This window comes from Balaenoptera acutorostrata, chromosome 2 (genome assembly GCF_949987535.1).
Source record: "Balaenoptera acutorostrata chromosome 2, mBalAcu1.1, whole genome shotgun sequence".
Lineage (NCBI taxonomy): Eukaryota > Metazoa > Chordata > Mammalia > Artiodactyla > Balaenopteridae > Balaenoptera > Balaenoptera acutorostrata.
In genome coordinates this window covers 2,317,205-2,341,046 of record NC_080065.1, presented here as the reverse complement: position 1 = coordinate 2,341,046, position 23,842 = coordinate 2,317,205, and the positions used below count along the sequence as shown (strand labels likewise).

The following is a 23,842-nucleotide window of genomic DNA, read 5'->3' as shown; positions in this document are numbered from 1 at the left end:
ATGAGACAGGGCAGGGGGAGAAAGAGGTAAAAACAGTGCAGACGTGCAGACCCAGAAGAGAAAGCTGAGAATGGTGGAGGTGGGGAGACTAGGAAGCATTTCTTCGTTGTTAAAATTAAAAATTGGGGTAAACAACAAGGTCCTGCTGTAGAACACAGGGAACTATATTCAATATCCTGTGATAAACCATCATGGAAAAGAATATGAAAAAGAATGTATATATATGTATAAGTGAATCACTTCTGTACAGCAGAAATCAACACATTGTAAATCAGCTATGCTTCAAAAAATTTTTTTAAGTAAAAAAAATTAAAAATTGGGGTTTTAACCAGAAACTATCACATGACAGAGGAAACTCCGGTGGGGGGGGGGGCTGCTGTCCCCACTTCACGTTTGAGCACGAGGCACGAGGGCTCAGAGGGCTCTTCCCGGGTCCCAAATCCGAGGTGGAGCTGAGGCCAGAGCTCTGGCGTCTGACTTGCTGTCTTCTTACAAGGGGAGGGGAGGGGGCAAGGAACCCACCCAGGGACCCACCCCGAGGACCTGCGGACAGGGGCATGGGCAGCAAAGGGGAAGAACAAAGGAGACCAAGAGGAGAAATTGGAGGTGTGGGAAGCAGGGCCCATATACAAGGCTGTTAATTTCAAGGGAAACATTAATTACAAGTTGATGCCTGACTTGTGGATATGTAGTAAGAAAAAACACTCCGAAAGGTAAGCAAATTAAAAACTATTAAAAATCTCTTGGTAAAAGGATTTCTATAAAATTGTTTATATGCTTAAAAAATAAGCATATAAAGAGCTGCTGATAATTAGCTTCCAAATAAAGAAAGTTACTTACTTCTTCCAGGTCGCGTACAACCCGTTTGGGGTGAACTTCTGTCTTGAGTCGCTGGAATTCGTCATCCAAAACAGGATCTCCTCTATCTAGCTGGGGTTTTCAATCATCAAAAATGTTAAAATGGAATACAAAGGCACACAACTGTATTTCTCGTTGAAACTGGTAGAAACCCATTAAGCCACTGGTCCAATCCACCCATGAAGTTCCGCTGGGAGTGGTGGTTAAAATGATCGTTTTAAGTACACTTACTGTTTAAACATGGAAAGTTTCTACAGAAGCACAAACCCAATACCTTCTTCTTACAATTAGAGGATAGTCTCTGGACATTATTTCTGAGGCATTTAAAATTCACAGAATGGATCTTAGGAAACCGTGTGACACGGGAGTAGAGAGATTTCTTTTAAAAGAAATTTAACCTCCCAGGGAAGCTTTAAGCTCCTCAGAGCTGATGATCCAAGTATCAGGTATTAACAAAGGCACGTGATCCCTTCGCTTTCCCGGGCGGTGGAAGTGGGGGGTCTGTCCCTTCCGTGGCTAGGTGTCCCCCGCCGCCTGCTCCCTGGCCCCCGAGCCATCTTCCCTACCCCGGAGCCACTGGCACTGCCTGGTGCCCCCAGGAAGGCCGCCGGCCTTGGCAGTGTCTCCCCACACCTGCCTCCACGGCGGGAGGGCCGGGCACCTGCAAACCTGCGTTAGCTTTGCCTCTCTGTGGTTTTTGTTATTCGTGTGTTAGGTAACTTCTAAAACTAGCTTGGCTTTCAGGTATGCTGTTCACAAACATTTTTATAGACTAAATTGGAAGAAATCCGACCACCACATTAACACCCTACTCGAAAATGAGAGGACATACTGGAGAGCACAGGGAACTACACTCAATATTTTGTAATAACCTCTAAGGGAGAAGAATCTGAAAAAGAATAGATGTATGTGTGTGTGTGTGTAACTGAATCACTGAGCTGTATACCTGAAACTAACACAATATTGTAAATCAACTCTACTGCAATCAAGAAAACAAGAACAGATGTCTGTGATTGTCACCAGGGCGGTGAGCTGTCCGGTCCGATTTGCATGCAGCCGGAGGTTGAGTGTGAGACTGGGGACCTTAGGTTCAAATTACAGATTCCGTGGGGAGAGACCCAGACCTCCATGACGACTAAAAGTCAAATAAAATAGAGGGCATTTAAAGAAAGGATTGGCAAATGCGTTGTTAGACGAAAGAGGAGGGAAATTTCTTGTACCTTTATTTAGACTCTACTCATTTACAATGAACATTTCAGAATTTAGCATTACTGGCCGTCTCCCTTGAGCAAGAAGTCGCCGCCCCCAAGGGTCTGGGCCGTGCGGCTCTCGTGCCCACTTGCTCTGCACCCTCCCTCCCTCTCGCTTTTGCTCGGTTTCCTGCCACAGGGCTCGGCCTCCGCCTTTGGTCTGGACCTGGCTCTGGCTTTGCTCCTGGTCACCGTCTCTGGGTCTCTCTCACCTTCGTGCTCTGCAGCTCATACCCAGCATTCCAGCCCGAACTGGAGCCATTCCCTGCCTCTAAGTTGGACGCCTTTCTCCTCTTTACTACTTTTCAAACTTATACCGTGTCTTCTGGGAAGCTTTCCAGCTAGACGAGTCCTCTGCTAGCTGGACTCGGTAGCCCCACACTGCTTAGCAGCGGTCTCGGTGACAGTCACAGGCAGCCTCGATTTACAGTTAACCGTGGGCTGGCTATCAGCCTCCCCTCCCAACTTAAGTGTAAGGTTTTTTCTCCTTATGTGACATCTTGCATACAGCAGGAATTCACAATATTTAGTGAAATAAATGACATCGAATTAGCAGTGTTTCTGACCTTGTATTTGTTGTTTACTCTCTGCCGCTCCTCAGTAAGGTCTTTTTTAAATTTAAAGGACATGTGATCTTTACCGAGGTGTACCTGCCTGGGGAGAAAAAAACCAGCGTCCAGAACCCATCAGAATACCATAGTCAACTTCAGGATGGAGTGTCTTAGCCGTACTGCACAGCTGAAGAGGGAGGACACACCGTGGGGTAGAGAAGCTGCAGAGACCACAGCGACACAACTAGGGTGAATAATGTGTTCCACAAGATGAAGCTCATCTTCTAGGGACACACACTAAAATATTTATGAATAAAAAAACCTGGATCCTCAACCTTAGTCGTCATTAGGGAAATGCAAATCAAAACCACAGCGACGGACCACGGCTCACCCACTCGGGTGGCTGTGACGATTCATGATGATGATGGTGACAACAATCGTAACGGAGGAAATAACAGGAATTGCCAAGGAGGTGGGAAACTGGAAGCTTCGTACGTTGCGGACGGGAACGTAAAATGCTGCAGCCATGTAGAGCACAGCTTGGCTGTTCTCAAAAAGTTAAACATAGAATTACCGTACGACCCAGCGATTCCTCTCCTACGCATACACCCAAGAGACCTGAAAAGATAAGTTCACACAAAAACTTGTATATAAATGTTCGTAGCAGCATTATTTAAAATAGCCCAAAGGCGGAAACCACCCAAGTGTCCATCAACTGATGAATGAATAAACACAATGTAGTATGTCCATAAAATAGAATCTTATTCAGCCATAAAAATGAATGAAGTACGGACAGGTGCTGTGACGTGGATGAAGCTTGGAAACACGATCAGTGAAAGAAGCCAGTTACTGAAGGCCACGTGTTCTATGGCTGCATTCATATGAAATAAGGGGCAATGCCACAGAGACAGAAAGTGGGTTAGTGGTCGCCAGGGGCTGGGGAAAGAGGACGGGGCGTGACTGCTTCATGCTTACGACGGGCTTCTTTTCTGGAGGGATGCAAATGTTCTGGAAATAAGTGGTGATGGTTGCACAACACCGTGAACGTACTAAGAACTTCTGGCTTCTACACTTTAAAATGGTTCATTTTATGTGATGTGAATTTTATCACACTTAAAACACCTCTGGTATGTAATGTACCCATCATGGAGTCCAATACGTGTTCAAAGTATATAATAGCAGAGTTCCTCGGCAGTCCAGTGGTTAGGATTCTCGGCTTTCACTGCCGAGGACGCGGATTCGATCCCTGGTCGGGGAACTAAGATCCCGAAAGCGGCATGGCTCGGCCAAAAAAAAAAAAAAAGAGGTACAGTAGCTGTGGTTTTTAAAGTTCTGGAGAACTGTCTTAGATTAAAGGAAACTAAAGAGACATGAAAACTCCACACAAATTGTATGATCTTTGATTGGACCTTGGATTCCCCACTCCAAAAACCAAAGCCCCCTGGTATAAGAGTCATTACTGGGACAACAAGGTAAATCTGCACATAGGCTGATTATTTGGTGCTTCATCAATGGTAAACCTCTTGGAAGTGATTATGGTGATGTTGGAGAACGTCCCTGCTTTTAGGAGCTACGTGCTAAACCCTTTAGGGGTGAGGCTTCATGGCACTGTACCTGCAACTTGCTTTCAAAGGGCTCAGGGGGGACTTCCCTGGTGGCACAGTGGTTGAGAACCTGCCTGCCAATGCAGGGGACACGGGTTCGAGCCCTGGACCGGGAAGATCCCACATGCCCCGGAGCAACTAAGCCCGTGTGCCACAACTACTGAGCCTGCGCTCTAGAGCCCATGCGCCACAACTACTGAGCCTGCGTGCTGCAACTACTGAGCCCGTGTGCCACAACTACTGAGCCACAGCTACTAGAGGCCGTGCTCCACAGCAAAGAGAAGCCACTGCAATGAGAAGCCCATGCACCGCAACGAAGAACCAGCACAGCCCAAAATAAATAAATAAATAAATAGATAAATAAATAAATAAACAAAAACCAAAATTTCGGTTGTGATTTCGAGTCTGTTACAAAGAAGCATAGGTGGAAGGGAAAACACGAGGGTTAACAGTGGTCACTGGACTAACAGTGATTTTTTTTTTCCTCTTCTACATTCAAAAAAAAAAACCTTCAAGTTTCTAAAATGACAACGTGTCCACTTTTTTTACAACAGGGAAAGAGTATTTTTTTAAAATGGTCCTGGGTAAACTGGCATACGCCCTATTCAACTGAGGCCAGACCCCGAGTACAGACTCACACAGGATTCTGTGAGTTCACCGAAGGGGCTGTTTTTCCTGAGGGGGTGGCAGGGTGGGGACACCTGGGCCGGCCCCAGAGCTCAGGGCGCGTAGCCTGTCTGGGTGGCATGTGGGCTCTTAGTTCCCCGACCAGGGATCGGACCCGTACCCTCTGCAGTGGAAGCGTAGAGTCTTAACCACTGGACCGCCAGGGAAGTCCCTCCAGGAGTCTCTGTTTGAACTCAGTTTAAGAGTTTCTAAAGTTACTTCAGCTGAATCTGCACACGTAGATATGCCTGGTGTGATATGGTAAAAATTTGTAAAAAGGGTTCCATTTTGTTTGCAGGAGCACAAAGAAGAAGCCCCGCATGTGAGTTTGAAAACCCCCACTGGGAGCCTCCCCGACCCCAGCCTGCACTGCCGGGGTCCCCGGACGGCCTTTGGGGCACACAGCCCAGGACACAGGGGGCTCGGGGTGGGGGGAGTGGTGACGGGGCGAGACCCGGGGTGCCTGTCACTTCAATCGGTCCTGAGCAAGCGGGGTGCGCTCTGGCTCTGCCACTCGTCATGCTTAGGAAGCAACATGGTTTGGTCACATTAGTTTATTCCCAATAGAAACTTCACTCTGAAACAGAAGGTCCATTAAAGGGAGAGAATAATCAAATTTTTCAGAGGGCATAAAAAGGTATTACATTTCATTGTGTCTCATGGATAAAAAGCCATTACCAAAAACACCGTCACTTGATGCAAATAATTGCGCAATATTTACCACTTAAGGTGATTTTTGAGCTCTTCGTTAGTGTCCTGTCTGACTTTCTGTTCAAAGAGTGCTTCCTTCATCTGTCTTGTTTTTGAAACCTCAGTGCCTTGGTCCAAAACTGAGGGAGGGAGCAAACACGATTATACCAGTAAACAAATCAGAATCACTGGATGAGAGAAAAACACATTTCTAATGGCAAAACATAACAGCGATCTAACTGAGTTTTGCTGCTGCTGCAGATTCTGCCCAGGGGCTGACTTACGGAGGACCAACTGCTTACCTTCTCTTAATTCTTTAATCTTCAATTTTCCTGGTTCTTGGTTGAGAACAGTTGCCACAGCAAATGGATTCGATAAGTCTACTGGAAATCTCAAGTTCTGATATTCGATTTCCTGAGACCAAACCAGGAGGGAAAAGTCATTATTTGCCTTCTCTGTCATTCCTTCCATCGTGGTTCACATAATGCCTACTTTACCTTAATCTTGGGAGGCTTTGCCTTTGCTGGCAGTCGGTGAAAATGTACATGTGTCCTTGCCTTTTCTGGAGGTACAACTACTTTCCTAGAAAGAGTATTTAATCTTTCAAATTCTTCTAAGCTAGAGTTGAAAACAGATTATTAAATTAGTATGTAATGCAACAACTCAAGGCTCCTAATTTTAGTTCTTTCCAATAATACCATGACTTACACTCCATTAAATATCAATACTATATCTAAACTAAAAATCAATCTGAGTGCTAAAACAGTGGTTTACTAAAATAAACGCAAGATCAGGATACCAGAGCATAATCATATACAAACAGCTGTTCGATGGCTGTTTTCCTTATGTTCTCAAAGAACATAGCAAGTGGAAAACAGGACAGGCTGGAAAATGCTCTCAGCGTCCAGCATAATTCATTTCTGGGCTGTTGGTTTTCCACAGCGAAATTTACTTACCACATTTAAAAACTCTTACATTGATTCATGTTCCTAGTAAAAGAATAATTTTGCCCACTGTTTGTAGCAAGATCTTTAAAATAAAGTGATTCAGGTTAACGTTTGAGATCTTTACTGTGAATGAAAACTGCTTTAAACATAGGCAGGTATAGACATGGCTGCTTCCATGTCTGCAGAAACTGCTCATTTATCATGAGATGTAGTAGAATCATGTATGTTTATAAATGCTACCCATGAAAGCATTTCCTTAAGCAAGAATGTGTGAACACGTGTTTGTGGGATGACACGTGTCCATGACGTTACAGAGGTAAGGTGAGAGATTGCGACCATTCACGCATTCTGACATGCCAGGTGCATTGGCCTAGCGCCTACTGACCCGGCCCCACTGCACAACACGGGCCATAGGCCTGCGATCCCAAACTTGACGTGGCCTGTGTGAGGGTCCTGAAAGGTCACGGCACGGGAGAACCTGTCCACCCTGCCTGACGCGCTGTGAGGTGCGGGGACGAGTGAGCTGTGGCCCGGCATCTGCATCTCAACAGAGCTCTGATACCACCTCTGCCGTAAACATCTGGGAAACGACCCCAGATTTCTGAGGGTGTCAACACCCAGTCTCCTAAAGCAACCATACTGCGATGAAAATGAACAGCAACGGCCAAACACCCAGCCTCCTTAGGAAGTCTGATGGCTAGCGTTAAGGATGGAAATGAGAAAACGAGAAACTAAAGAGTTACGTGGGATTGGCAGTGCCAAAGTCAGGACACGTGTAAACGCATCCATCATGCACCCAACTCTGAAACGAAAAAGCAACCTATGACGCCTCCAGAACACACTGCAGCTGGGTCATTTTTCTCCTTGCTGGTGGAATGTCTGTTCTAGCCCCACCTGCAGCCTGGGGAGACACAGTCCTTGAAAACATCGAGTGCTCTAAACAAGATAGTAAACTCCAGTTGGGAAACCAAAACATCAGTTAGAAAAGGTCTGCTCCCGCTCCTGCACGGAACTTGGGCCGCGCAAAGCGCCATCGTATGTACGGACACGTCTGTGGAAGTCAGAGTCTAAGAGGGACAAGTCAACGTCCCCCTCAGGCGATGGCGTGAAGGAGGCGGTCTGAGCGTCGCAGCGCGTGACGCGAGCTGGCCAGTGGCGGTCTGCTCGGCCAGTAACTGACGCCAGGAGAATGAGCGCCGGTTTCCATTTACAGCCAACGCTGCTTCTTCATCGGCTGACTCATTTAGTTCCACCGTGGGAACTTGCAAGATTTGGGCTCAGCGGGCCACACGAGTATTCTATAGTTGACTTAAGCTGCTTTGGCTTTTTAGAAAAAAAATAATAACATAAATATATAATAAACCATGGAGCTAGTTCTTATTCAGATACTAGATTGTTACTCCACTTTATTTAATATGCCTAATGATGTTACTGTGTGATGTGTACCTGTGCTTGAAGGGGAGAGGAGAAAATCAAACTTTTTCTTTATCATTTTCAAAATATTTGTAAGGGTTTTCCAAGGTTGGGGTTTATACTGTGACATTTTCCTTTCCTCAGTCATCTCTTCCCCTCTTGCCAGAAGCAACTACTGCTACAAGTGCAAAGATATCCTCTGCATTGCTGTTGTATCTTAAGTGTATTTTATGAAGGTTCATCATTTAAATAAGTTTTTAAAACTGACATAGAATTGACATAAAACAGTATATTAGTTTCAGGCATTAATTAAGTACGCTTTTGATGGCATTCTGCTACAAGAAAGAAACACAGAATGAAAGGAAGGAAAACCTGGGGTTTTGAAAAAGTTTGAAGAATACACAGAAGCCCCCCCCAGGCGGCCGTACTTTAAAGCCATGTTGGGGTAGCACGTGCCGGTGAAGACACACTCGTATGGCTGAGAGTTGAACTGTGAAATCCACAGCTGCACTTTTATCTGTGCGATCCCACACTGAAAGGGGGTAAACGTCACTGTCACATCCATCTTCCCGTTCGCTGGTATTATTCCTGGGAGGAAAGACATGAGAAAACGTGATGCGTTCTCTTCCTGCCAAGTCCCGGCAAAGAGGCTGACACACACATACACACACACACATACACACACACACCACACACACCACACACACACACACCACACACACCACACACACCCCATACACTCACACACACCACACAAACACACCCCCATACACTCACACACACACCCCATACACACACACCCCATACACTCACACACACCCCATACACACACACACCACACACACCCCATACACTCACACACACCCCATACACACACACACCACACACCCCCCATACACTCACACCACACACACACCATACACACACACACCACACACACACCACACACACCATACACACACACACACTACACACCACACACACACACCATACACACACACACACCATACACACACACCACACACACACACAACACACACCCCATACACTCACACACACCACACACACACCACAGACACACACCACACACACACCCCCATACACTCACACACACCCCATACACTCACACCCCCACACACACACCATACACACACACCACACACACCCCATACACTCACACACACCACACACACACACCACACACAAACACACACCATACACACACCACACACACACCATACACACACACACCCCATACACTCTCACAAACACCCCATACACTCACACCCCCCCCACACACACCATACACACACACCCCATACACACACACCACACACACCCCCATACACTCACACACACCCCATACACTCACACCCCCACACACACACACCATACACACACACCACACACACCCCATACACTCACACACACCACACACACACACCACACACAAACACACACCATACACACACCACACACACACCATACACACACACACCCCCATACACTCTCACAAACACCCCATACACTCACACCCCCCCACACACACACCATACACACACACCCCATACACACACACCACACACACCCCATACACTCACATCCACCACACACACAAATACACACACACACCCCATACATACACCACACACACACCACACACACACACCATACAAACACACACACCATACACACACCACACACACACACCACACACACACACAAATACACTGTTCCCATGAGAAACACCAGTATTTCTATTATCTTTATATAGTCTTTTCATTAAATACATGTGAATCAACTTCTGCACGTTTACATTGATCTTATTTATCCAACTACCACCTTAATCCTTTATAATAATAACTCGATTGTGTCAGTTATATAAACATATACCTATCAATCAGCGTTGCTGACTCAGAAGTGAATTCCCAAAACCGTAATCTTTAAGCTAATTCCCACATGTCAATGTTCATGCCGTAAGCCACAAGGAAAAGCAAGGAACACACATAAAAGTTTGTGTCCAAATTATTCAGTTCCCTATACTTTTGTGTAATTTGCTTCTCTCCTTTCAAATCTTCAGGAGCTCCCAAGTCAGATATCACACGGTGTTTCCTTCTCCTTTGTACCTCTGGTACCAGCAGCACTTGGAGCCCAGTAAGTGCTCAACAAACATGCAAAGGAAAATAAGAGGCAGCGAGGGAGGGTGGGTCAATGCCCTAAGTGTGAGAGGCGCTCACGTTTCTGACTTCCACTGAAGGCTCTCTGCTTTGCTTTCTAGGTGGTTCCCTCTGTCCCGGTGCATCGGGTCTTTCTATGGTCCCTGCAGAGGCCTTGTACACACCCTCATAAATGCCTGGCATCCCCCCTTCCCATCCAGGGCCTCTGAATCTTGGCCCAGCCTCTGCCTTGCTCTCTGTGCCAACCGCACAGCCCTTTCATTCAGCCACCCAAGCATTCACTGAGCACTGCTGGGTGCCAGGCGCTCTTTTAGGCACTTGAGACACAGCAATAAACAAAGCAAAGTCCCGGAGTTCCCCGGGTTTACATGCTAGTCGGGATAGCAAACAAAAAGGAATAAGCAAGTGAAGATGATAAACTCTCAAGTCGTGGCATGAATACAGAGCAAGCCTTGGGGAGGCAAGTGAAGCACAAGGAGCTGTCTGAGCGACGGGGACATCGGGCTCACGTGGAGGAGAGCGGCCTCTGCTCCAATCCCCAGACACGGGCTCCGGCACCCCAGGGCCTTGGCATCGCCGTTCCCCAGCCTGGAAAGCCCTTCCTCCAAGTCTTCTTTCAGCTGCTGATTCCCACCCCTGAAACCATCTCTCTGCCGTCTGTCTCCCCTACTAAGTCTCACCAAAGCAAGTGCCTGCTCATTACAGGTGTTCCCAGCTCAATAAATAAAACTTCAAAGGCTGCGTCAGCCTACGTGTTACAGCAAACTCCTCCTGACGCTCCACCCCCAAGAGCCTCCACCCCCGACACTCCATCACGCTGCGGTCCTCGGGTGCCACCCCAGCTGTCACCCTGCTATGTCTACCAGTCTCCCAACTAGACTGCAAGCCCCTAAGGCAGACAACAGGCCCCAGAGCTCTTTTATCTTCCCAGATCCCAGGCACGGTGCTTCAGAAAACTACAGAAAACCCTAAAGACTCTGCCAAAAACACCTGTTAGAATTAATTTAAAAAGTCAGTAAAGTTGCAGGATACAAATCAATATAGAAAAATCAGTTGTGTTTCTATACACCAACAACAAATCATCAGAAAGTGAAATTAAGAAAACAATCCCACTGGGGACTTCCCTGGTGGCACAGTGGTTAAGAATCCGCCTGCCAATGCGGGGAACATGGGTTCGATCCCTGGTCCGGGAGGATCCCACATGCTGCAGAGCAGCTGGGCCCGTGCGCCACAACTACTGAGCCTGCACTCTGGAGCCCGCGAGCCACGACTACTGAGCCCACATGCCACAACTGCTGAAGCCCGCGCGCCCTTGAGCCCATGCTCCACAACAAGAGAAGCCACTGCAATGAGAAGCCCACACACCGCAATGAAGAGTAGCCCCCGCTCGCCGCAACTAGAGAAAGCCCACGTGCAGCAACAAAGACCCAACATAGCCAAAAATAAAATAAAAATTAAAAACAAAAACCAAAAAAAAATCCCACTTACAATAGCAACAAAAAGAATAAAATACCTAGGAATAAATTTTTTCCAGTTTTATTGAAAAATAATTGACATATATTTCTGTATAAGTTTAAGGTACACAGCATGATGGTTTGATTTACATATTTGTGAAATGATGACCACAATAGGTTTAATTAACCTTTATTATCTCAAATAGATACAATAAAAAGAAAAGAAAAAATTCTTCTTGTGATGAGGCATAAATTTAACCAAGGAAGTGAAAGACCTGTACACTGAAAACTATAAGACATTGATGAAAGAAATTGAAGAAGACACAAATAAATGGAAAGATATTCCATGTTCATGGATTGGAAGAATTAATATTATTAAAATGTCCATGCTATCCAAAGAGATATACAAATTCAATGAAACCTTATCAGACTTCTAACAGTACTTTTCATAGAAATAGAACAAACAGGGCTTCCCTGGTGGCGCAGTGGTTGAGAATCTGCCTGCTAATGCAGGGGACACGGGTTCGAGCCCTGGTCTGGGAAGATCCCACATGCCGCGGAGCAACTGGGCCCATGAGCCACAATTACTGAGCCTGCGTGTCTGGAGCCTGTGCTCCGCAACAAGAGAGGCCGCGATAGTGAGAGGCTCGCACATTGCGATGAAGAGTGGCCCCCACTTGCCGCAACTAGACAAAGCCCTCGCACAGAAACGAAGACCCAACATAGCAATCAATCAATCAATAAAATAATAATTAAAAAAATAAATAAAAATCTTAAAAAAAAAAAAAGAAATAGAACAAACAATCCTAAAGTTTGTATGGAATCACAAAAGACTCAGAATAGCTAAAACAATCTTGGGAGAGAACAGAGCTAAAGCATCATGCTTTGTGATTTCAGATCCTATCACAAAGCTACAGTAATCAAAATGGAATGATATTGACATAAAAATATATAAATAGATTCATGGAAAAGAATAGAGAGCCCAGGAATAAACCCATGCATACGTGGTCAACTAATTGGCAACAAAGGATCCCAGAACATGCACAGGGGAAAGGACAGTCTCTTCAATAAATAGTGTTGGAAAAACTGAACAGCCACATGTAAGAGAACAAAACTGAACCACTATCTTATACCACATACAAAAGTGAATGTGGGAAGCGGATTACTTAGGAGTTTGGGATTGACATGTACACACTACTGTATATAAAACAGACAACCAACAAGGACCTACTGTATATCACAGGGAACTCTACTCAATAGTTTGTAACAACCTATAAGGGAAAATAATCTAAAAAATAATATATATATGAATGTATAACTGAATCACTTTGCTGTACACCCTACCCTAACACAACATTGTAAATCAACTATATTTCAATAAAATTTTAAAACATTAAAAGAAATGATTTCAAAGTGGATTAAAGACTTGAATGTAAGACCTGACCATAAAACTCCTAGAACAAAACACAGAAAAAAGCTCCCCGACACTGGTCTTGGCAATGATTTTGGGGATTTGATACCAAAAGCAAAAGCAACGAAAGCTAAAATAAACAAGTGAGACTATATTAAATTCAAAAGCTTCTGCACAGTAAAGGAAACCATCAACAAAATGAAAAGGCAACCTATGGAATGGAAGGAAATTATTTGCGAACTACATATCCAATAAGGCATTAATACCCCAGATATACAAGGATCTCGTATAACCCAATAGCAGAAAAACCCAAATAACCCAATTTTTTCAATGAGCAAAGGACCTGCATAGACATTTTTCCAAAGAAGATATACAAATGGCCAACAGGTACGTGTTCAACAACACTAATCATCAGGGAAGTGCAAATAAAAAACATAATGAGATATCACCTCACACCTATCAGAATGGCTATTATCAAAAAGAAGAGATAACAAATCCTGGTGAGGGTGTGGAGAAAAGGGAGCCCTGTTCACTGTTGGAAATACAAGCTGGCACAGCCACTACGGAGAACGGTATGGAGGTTCCTCAAAACGTTAAAAAAATAGAACTACCATATGGTCCGCAATCCCACATCTGGGTATAATATGCAAAGGAAATGAAATCATTATTTTGAAAAGATAGCTGTACTCCTATGTTCATTGCAGCATTATCCACAATATCCAAGGTATGGAAACAATCTGTGTCCATCAACAGTTGAATGGAAAAGAAGATGTGGTACACATATACAATGGAATATTATTCAGCCTTAAAAAAGAAGGAAACCCCGCCATTTACGACAATATGTATGAACCTGGAGGGCATTAGGCTGAGTAAGATAAGCCAGACAGAGACAAAGACTGCATGGTATCGTTTATATGCATATCTAAAAGAAAAAAGTCCAATTCTTAGAAACAGAGAGTAGAAAAGTGATTTCCAGGGGCTGAGGGGTGAGGGAAAAAGGAGAGGTTGGTAAAACGGTGTAGACTTCCAACTGCAGGGTGAATAAGGTCTGAGGACCTAATGTAAAACATGGTGACTATAGTTGGTAACATCATAGTGTATAATTGAAATTTGCTAAGAGTAGAGTAGAACTTAAATGTTTCACCAAAAAAAAAAAAAGTAACTGTGATGTGATGGATATATTAATTAACTCAATGAAGGAATCCTTTCACAATGTGTACATACGTCAAATCATCACACTGTACACTTTAAAAAGATAATAATTTTATGTGTCAACTATACTTCAAAAATAAGAAAAAAATACAAAATAAACACAAAACTATTTTAGCATTCACAGCAGATCACAGTGGGCAGATATTTAAATCTGAAACCTAAACGTCAAGAGACAGAAACTGGGAAGCAGAAATCAGTTCAGGTGGAGATTTCACTCTCAGAGGTCCCGAGCATCTTTGGGATCTATATCCTTTGGGGTGTGCAAAGACAGATGGTCCACGCCACCTGTGAGACAAATTCCTTAGACCCTTCACTAAGATTCTGAAGGCTTGGAAAGAAATAATCTCATTTTATTTGAACCTGAATTAAAGGTGACTACAAAACCAAGGATGTACCAAGAGTCAATACTAGAATTAGAATGGATTAACTTCTGATTTCCCAGTTTTGACTCTGGGAGAAATTTACCTGGACATTATTAAAAATTATCTGCATGACACAAATTATCCCAAACTGTTTTTACTCCCAAATTTCCAGTTCCAATTTACATTATGTCAGACATGTAAAAAGTCTGTTACTCTTACACATTTGAAAATAATATATTCAAATGTGGCTTATTCTTTTCCATAACTTGAGAGCTACTTCCCAAATCATCTTCGATCTGAGAACTCTGGCAACTTGAGATTTAATTCTCCTTACCTGATGTTGGCTCAACAGTAAAGGCTTGATGAGACCGAACCAAAGCAACATGAAACTCAAAATCTACAGGGCAACTGCATTGCAAAGGAATCACATAGCTTTTGCTGCAAAAAGAAAAGAAAAGAAAAGAAAAACGGAAAATATTATTTTTCTTTATAACTAGATCCTCTGGTATCAAGGAAAAGAAACTCAGGTTATGCAATAAACAATCACAACCATGAGGACAGTCAACGCTCACACAATAATTCCCGGGTGCCAGCTAACCGACAGTAAACTAGTCTAATCCTAGCAGGTGGTAAGATGATTTCTCCACTGACAGAAGAGGAAACCAAGGCGCAGCGCAGGCTCCTGTCGTGCCCAAGGGGACACAGCTGGCTAGCGGCAGAACCAGGATTCAGTGCAGGTCCACCGTCCCGACGACAGCTCTGTCTGCCACCTGTCGAGCCGGGCAGCTTTAACCTACGGGTGCTCAGTGCCAGGCAAAGGGCGTCTCTGCCACACGACGGGCCCCGGGGAGCCTGGGGACGCCGCAGAAGCAGGCGTCATGGACAGCCTGGGAAGCCCTGGCCCCGGCAGCGCCGGGAACTGGCCCGTGTTGAAGAAACCACACGGTGGGTTTCGTTGGCCGAAATATGCTGGAGGCTATTTGGTTAGAAGCTGCAAACCAGCAGAGGAGCTGGAGAGAAATGCTCTCACGGGGACAAGGCCACCTGCTCTTCTTGGAGAGCCGTGCGCTTCCCCTGACGGCCCCTCCTCCTGAGGGGCGCGCCGGGCGGCCCGAGTCTGCGGGAGAACAGAACCCTCCAGGCGATCGGTGGCATCCCGCGCGGGGCGGGGGCAGGTCACCTGGGCCCCTTCCAGCAGCTCCTCCCTCTCCTCGGGGCTGCGCGCGCCCTTCTGCACGCCCAGCCCGCCCGGCCGCCGGCCCCCACCTGTCCGCCTTCCGAGGACCCCCTGCCCGCTGCGCTGCCCCTCGCGCCCGGCTCCGACTCCGGGACGGCGAGATCGCAGGGGTTTGGGCAGCTCTCGTGCTGCCTTCTGGGAGGTGCCCGTCCCCGCCGGACTGGCTGTGGGCTTTCCCATCACGGCCCACGCCCTCAGCGGCCAGCGCCCGGCTGCCTGGGAGCTCCAAGTCCCATGAAGGAACAGCCGAGTCGACTGGCTTCTCCTGCACTGCCTCAGCCAAGCCCCCGAGTCCTGCACAGAGGAGCCCAACGAGTATTTGCTGGAGCAAAGTGAAATCACCCTTTGTCAGGAGGAATTTGGGGGATACAGTAATAGTGCAAACATGGTTTGAAAAACGATGCCAAGAGCATTTTTATTTGGCTTTAAACTCATTATCTTTTAAACATTTCTGAAATATTCCAAATATAAAGAAAAATATTGAGAAGAATAAAATAAAGATCCCTTTATCCACTACCAACCTCTATCAAATCTTCTGCTTTGGGTAAATCCATGTCATATTCTTAGAGAAATAAAACACCGCAGAACAGCTGAAGCTCCCTGCCCCCCCTCTCCCTGGGCCTCTGCTCCTTCCTGCCTTCCCGGGGGTGACCGCACCTGGATTCACCATCAATCCATGGATTTTTATAGTATCACCGCATATGTATGTACCCATAAAATGTATAATAGTTATTATTTGTTTTCAACAATATGGTTCTAAAACGTGCTAGTTTTGCCCAGCACTATGCTTTTGAGGTTGACCCATGAAGTTCTGTTCGTTCGACTTAACCAGTGACGAGTAGTCCATTGTATGACGACATCATCCTTGTTTCTCTACTCTCGTGCTGAAAGCGTTTAGGTTGTTTGCACCTTTTCACTACTGCAATGTGGTGAGGACAGTCCTTGGGTGGGACTCCTTATGCATCTGGACCAGAGCTGCTCTAGCTATAACCAAGAAGTGGAATTACTGGTTAGCAGTAAAGTGAAAATATCAGCTTTACTACATACGGCCAAAACACCCTCCAAAGCACTTGGACCAATTTATCCTTCCACAAGCAGCATCTGATTACCAGCACAGCATTCTCAGACATTTTAACTTCTTCCAACCTGATGGGGGTGAAATGGTATCTCATTTTATTTTCATTTTCATTTCTTTGAGGTTGAACTTCTACTCATGGGTACCCATTTGGGCTTCCTCTCCTATGAACTGCCTGTGCATATTCTTTGCCCATTTTTCTATTGGGTTGTTCTGTTCTCTTATTAATTTGGAAATTCTAGATATCCATTTTGGCAATTACATCCACTGATATAAATTCTAGATAAGGGTCATTATACAGAGTAATCACTTCAGCCAACAGTGAGATGAATACTTCATAGTTTTTTTTGTTTGTTTGTTTTGTTTTGTCTTACCAAACTCATAGACTCTGTCCTAAATCAGGCTCTACTAGAAGTATCAGTTCATCCATCTTAACACTCTGAGATGCTTTCTAATTTGGAAATACAGGGTACATAAAAGTCGTTACATTTTCAAGGCAATTCAGCCTAACAGACACTCAGGCCCCACTAAGCATCAGGTCCTTTACAGCACGGGGTAGATAAAACTAACATTACAAATTGCACATGCCTCTCAAGATGTAAGCAGCTTTGGGTAATGGTCAACGTGAAGCATGAAGCTGCCCGAACCTGGTCCCTGAAGATAGACCAGTGACTCCCAGGCCACCTGGGCTACGTGGCCCTCCAGTTAGTGCCCCCGGGGATCTGCTCAGAGCTGCCCCTCCAGTTAGTACCCCCGGGGTCTGCTCAGAGCTGCCCCTCCAGTTAGTACCCCCGGGGTCTGCTCAGAGCTGCCCCTCCAGTTAGTACCCCCGGGGTCTGCTCAGAGCTGCCCCTCCAGTTAGTACCCCGGGGGTCTGCTCAGAGCTGCCCCTCCAGTTAGTACCCCCGGGGTCTGCTCAGAGCTGCCCCTCCAGTTAGTACCCCCGGGGTCTGCTCAGAGCTGCCCCTCCAGTTAGTGCCCCCGGGGGTCTGCTCAGAGCTGCCCCTCCAGTTAGTACCCCCGGGGTCTGCTCAGAGCTGCCCCTCCAGTTAGTACCCCCGGTGTCTGCTCAGAGCTGCCCCTCCAGTTAGTACCCCCGGGGTCTGCTCAGAGCTGCCCCTCCAGTTAGTACCCCGGGGGTCTGCTCAGAGCTGCACCAGCAGCTGCTCAGGGGTCTCCTGCTAGAAGCTGAATGCTTGCATGTTCCTGAACTAAAACAAACAAACAAAAACTGCTAGGGCTTTTTATGTATGCCTAATCTGTAGCTAATTTCAGAGCTCTGATAATCCCCATAGAAAAAGTGTCAGAGCATTTGTTTAATGATGATTACATGAAGCCAAGTTCCTAATGCATTAATCAGTTGGAAAAACAAACAGTTCCTTAAGGGCGCAAAATTCCAAGGGCCTTGATTCAGAAAGAGACACAGCAGGGCAAGGAAGGCAAATTCAGTGGAAGCGCTGACCTTTGCTTTCATTGCTGCTGTTCACATCACGGATGTCAAATTAGTGTGGCTGGCTTCCTTCACCATAAATCAAGGACAGTCTAGATTAACTTGGGTCAAGAGCACTTTTGGCAAATATGAAGTTTAGTTTTTTTAGAAGTTTTCCATTCAGGAAACAGAATACCGTTAAATTCTGGGGGAACTTAAAAATTATCAACTAAATCCCCATTGCTAAATACAATTAAAACTGACCTGCAGTGAAGAAACATGAATAAATATACATATCTTATGCCTATTAATCTTCAGATGCAAATTGGAGCCTGAATTAAGAGTTCTTCCATAACTTATAGAAAGCAGTCAATTAAAATAGGAAAGCAGATAGAAGTTAGTCCTTTCGGAGGTAATGACAACTTTTATCCCTGATACTTTATGTGGTTTTTTTTTTGCCGCACTGCAAGGCATGCGGAACTTCTCCGACCAGGGATCGAACCTGCGCCCCCTGCAGTGGAAGTGCAGAGTCTTAACCAGTGGACCACCAGGGAAGTCCCCTGCTACTTTAGTATTTAAACATTTAATCAAACATGCTAAGGCTATGTATAAAATATATATTAAGTATTTTTAAAGAATTATTCCTTATTTTTAGTAAAATCCAACCCACACCTTTTAAATACTAGACTTATATTATGATCATGTACAAACTCTGTGCCTATTAGAAGAAAAGAGTATAAATTTGCCTCACAGAAAGTAAATATTATAAAATAACTTAATATAAACTCAAATTTCTTTCTTGTCCCTTCTCTAAATAAATGCAAGTAGAGGGCCAGACACCACAGTAATTTCTAGTAAATTATATAACATTTGTTTTTACTTTACTCTGATCTTATTTTATCATTTACCCTAAAATCTCACATTGTGTTTGTCTCAGGAGTAATCAAGGATTTCTTGAGAGAATGAATGATCTTGTGAACTTATTGTATATAACATAAAATCAAATTTCCTCCCTAATTAAAAAGTCTCAATGTTTAGAGAGTGGAATGAGTGAACCATCTTGCCATCAATAGCGCTGGACTCCTTTTTGGAGAATTATGGTAATAACTGATAATGTAAGTGAGTAGGACACCGTGGGGCCTTCCCGGAACAGACACACACCCCACTCATGTCCTCTACCTGCCTCTTTGCTGTAGAAAACCTGTAGCCTCCTAGGCCTTCCCTGAGTTCCAAAGAGTAAATTTAATAAGAGAAGTGAGAAAATGCAGAAAGAAAGGAAAACCGTCAAGCAACACAAAACAATAATAGTTTAGCTATTATACAATCTCAAGGACCTTTAGTTCCTCCTCAAGGGCTGTAGAGAATATTCTGAGCCATGTCCTTTGAGCTGTTTTGCAGATACTGAAACCCCCACCAGGTGGGAGAAGTTAACTGCACGCTGCCCACAAGCACATAGACCCCAGACTCACTGGAACTGGAAGGTTGATGACACTGACTCCCAATCACCGCACCACCAGCCGAGCAGAAGAATGCCCACGAGCTGATTACACACCCCACAACCCCCCTCCCTCACCCTGTCTTTAAAAAAACTTTCCCTGAAAGCTTTCAAGGAGTTTGGCCCTTTTAAGCACTAGCTGCCTGGACTCCTTGCTTGGCACCCGCAATAAATGCTGCACTTTCCTTCACCACGACCCGGTGTCAGTAGATTGGCTTTGCTGCACATGGGTGAGCAGACCCAAGTTTGGTTCAGTAACAATAATAAGCATGACAAATGCTAACTTATTACAAGATGCTGGATTCAGACAGCACAATGAATTAATCATTAGCTATTACACATGTACAAAACTTTGAGAGAAACACCATCAAGATAAAGGGAAGCCTCCCCACAGAGACATATGTATAATTTAAACTATAACAGACTATAACATGTCAATTTAGCAGGACTTCTCCTTTGTCAACTACTCACTGATACAGGAACCATTTATAGATCAGAAGATGTGGACAGCAATGATGTTTCTGTGACATCCATTCCCTTCCAAATGTACAGAAGACTCATGGGAAAATCAAATCTGAGCAAGCTTTGGGACTACATATTATGGCAGTTTAAAAACACATCTATTGGGACTTCCCTGGTGGTCCAGCGGTTAATACTCTGTGCTCTCAATGCAGGGGGCCCGGGTTCAATCCCTGGTCAGGAAACTAGATCCTGCATGCCACAACTAAGAGCCCGCACGTGGCAACTAAGACCCAGCACAGCCAAATAAATAAATAAATAAATATTAAAAAAACAAACAAACAACAACAAAAAAGTCTAGGGACTCTTCAACATTTCTTCTATTGAGAGGTTTCCTTCCCTGGAATCTGGGCTCTCTGGCCACTCAGCTACTAGAATGCAGTGGAATGATGCCGTACTGCTTTCTAAAGGCCACGCCTGGGAAACTGCCATCTCTCGCTCCTCCTGGATACTCACCTCGTTGCCATGCCCTCAGGAAGCCCAAGCAGCCTGTGGAGAGGCCCACGTGGAGAGAACCAAGGCTCCCGCCCTCCACCCAGCTGAGCCCAGAAAATGGCCAGAGTGTGAGTGGACCATCTCAGGAAGTGGATTTCTGAGCCCCCAGCTAACTCTGCACGAAGCAAAGCAGCCTTCTCCATCAGGCCATGTTCAAATAGTAGATCCAGGAGCAAAACAAACGACTGCTGTTACTCTAAGCCACTACTTGTAGGGTGTTTTGTTACACAGCAGTAAGGAGAAAACAGACCCAAACAGCATTCTCTCTTCCTCATCTCATTTCTCCTTTAGTGAATGATTACCTTACCCCATTTCTTGTTGGAATAATAATTTGGCAATTTTTAAGTCTTTTTTCTCTTTTTGGTAGTAGCCCTTCATATGTCCTGGTCACACTGTGCTTGCCCCTCAGCTAACCCTCTTAACAACCCTGTGAGGTGAGTACTATTACCATGCCCATTTCATGGACAAATAAACTGACCTGTGGGGCCATCCAAGGACATGCAGTTAATAAGAGATGAGGTGGAAATTAAAGCCAGGACCCCAGGACCCTTAACTGCAATACTATACCTCTCTTCTCGGTCTCTAATAGCAGCCAAGAGCTAAGAACATCTCACTGTTAGCACGGCCATCTTCTTCCCTATTGACTTTCTCTTTAAAACTGACCCCTTGCTTTAAAACTCTATTGAGGATTGGTTCAAGATGGCGGAGTAGAAGGACGTGCTCTCACTCCCTCTTGTGAGAGCACCAGAATCACAACTAACTGCTGAACAATCATCGACAGGAAGACACTGGAACTCACGAAAAAAGATACCCCACATCCAAAGACACTGGAGAAGCCGCAATGAGATGGTAGGAGGGGCGCAATCACAATAAAATCAAATCCCATTACTGCTGGGCGGGCGAGTCACAAACTGGAGAACACTTATACCACAGAAGTCCACCCACTGGAGTGAAGGTTCTGAGCCCCACGTCAGGCTTCGCAACCTGGGGCTGTGGCAACGGGAGGAGGAATTCCTAGAGAATCAGACTTTGAAGGCTAGCGGGATTTGACTGCAGGACTTCGACAGGACTGGGGGAAACGGAGACTCCACTCTTGGAGGGCACACACAAAGTAGTGTGTGCATCAGGACCCAGGGGAAGGAGCAGTGACCCTGTAGGAGACTGAACCAGACCTACCTGCTAGTGTTGGAGGGTCCCTTGCAGAGGCAGGGGGTGGCTGTGTCTCACTGTGAGGACAAGGACACTGGCAGCAGAAGTTCTGGGAAGTACTCCTTGGCGTGAGCCCTCCCAGAGTCCGCCACTAGCCCCACCAAAGAGCCCCGGTAGGCTCCAGTGTTGGGTCGCCTCAGGCCAAACAACCAACAGGGAGGGAACCCAGCCCCACCCATCAGCAGACAAGCGGATTAAAGTTTTACTGAGTTCTGCCCACCAGAGCAACAGCCAGCTCTACCCACCACCAGTCCCTCCCATCAGGAAACTTGCACAAGCCTCTTAGATAGCCTCATCCACCAGAGGGCAGACAGCAGAAGCAAGAAGAACTACAATCCTGCAGCCTGTGGAACAAAAACCACATTCACAGAAAGATAGACAAAATGAAAAGGCAGATGTACCAGATGAAGGAACAAGATAAAACTCCAGAAAAACAACTAAATGAAGTGGAGATAGCCAACCTTCCAGAAAAAGAATTCAGAATAACGATAGTGAAGATGATCCAGGACTTTGGAAAAAGAATGGAGGCAAAGATTGAGAAGATGCAAGAAATGTTTAACAAAGACCTAGAAGAATTAAAGAACAAACAAACAGAGATGACCAATACAATAACTGAAATGAAAACTACACTAGAAGGAATCAATAGCAGAATAACTGAGGCAGAAGAATGGCTAAGTGACCTGGAAGACAGAATGGTGGAATTCACTGCTGCAGAACAGAATAAAGAAAAAAGAATAAAAAGAAATGAAGACAGTCTAAGAGACCTCTGGGAAAACATTAAACGCAACAACATTCGCATTATAGGGGTCCCAGAAGGAGAAGAGAGAGAGAAAGGACCTCAGAAAATATTTGAAGAGATTATAGTCGAAAACTTCCCTAACATGGGAAAGGAAATAGCCACCCAAGTTCAGGAAGCGCAGAGAGTCCCATACAGGATAAATCCAAGGAGAAACACACTGAGACACATAGTAATCAAATTGGCAAAAATGAAAGACAAAGAAAAATTATTGAAAGCAGCAAGGGAAAAACGACAAATAACATACAAGGGAACTCCCATAAGGTTAATAGCTGATTTCTAAGCAGAAACTCTACAAGCCAGACGCGAGTGGCATGACATATTTAAAGTGATGAAAGGGAAGAACCTACAATCAAGATTACTCTACCTGGCAAAGATCTCATTCAGATTCTATGGAGAAATCAAAAGCTTTACAGACAAGCAAAAGCTAAGAGAATTCAGCACCACCAAACCACCTCTACAACAAACGCTAAAGGAACTTCTCTAAGTGGGAAACACAAGAGAAGAAAAGGACCTACAAAAACAAACCCAAAACCATCAAGAAAATGGTAATAGGAGCATACATATCAATAATTACCTTAAACGTGAATGGATTAAATGCTCCAACCAAAAGACACAGGCTCACTGAATGGATACAAAAAACAAGACCCATATAAATGCTGCCTACAAGAGACCCACTTCAGACCTAGGGACACAAAGAGACTGAAAGTGAGGAGATGGAAAAAGATATTCCATGCAAATGGAAATCAAAAGAAAGCTGGAGTAGCAATACTCGTATTAGATAAAATAGACTTCAAAATGAAGAATGTTGCCAGAGACAAGGAAGGACACTACATAATGATCAAGGGATCGATCCAAGAAGAAGATATAACAATTGTAAATATATATGCACCCAACATAGGAGCACCTCAATACATAAGGCAACTGCTAACAGCTATAAAAGAGGAAATCGACAGTAACACAGTAATAGTGGGGGACTCTAATACCTCACT

At 45.0% G+C, this 23,842-nt stretch overlaps 1 protein-coding gene across 1 annotated transcript in view; it reads right to left on the bottom strand.

Annotated features, from left to right (window-relative positions):
• LOC103000418 (cilia- and flagella-associated protein 221-like) overlaps positions 1 to 23,842 on the bottom strand; it is a 78,248-nt gene that overhangs the window by 22,805 nt on the left and 31,601 nt on the right. Inside the window, exons 7-13 of the mRNA XM_057539718.1 lie at positions 14,930 to 15,033; positions 8,408 to 8,567; positions 6,117 to 6,201; positions 5,922 to 6,033; positions 5,651 to 5,759; positions 2,675 to 2,762; positions 841 to 930 (exon numbers count right to left, since the gene is read on the bottom strand). Of these exons, the coding sequence (XP_057395701.1) occupies positions 841 to 930; positions 2,675 to 2,762; positions 5,651 to 5,759; positions 5,922 to 6,033; positions 6,117 to 6,201; positions 8,408 to 8,567; positions 14,930 to 15,033 (748 nt within the window). The remainder of the gene's footprint in view (positions 1 to 840; positions 931 to 2,674; positions 2,763 to 5,650; positions 5,760 to 5,921; positions 6,034 to 6,116; positions 6,202 to 8,407; positions 8,568 to 14,929; positions 15,034 to 23,842) is intronic.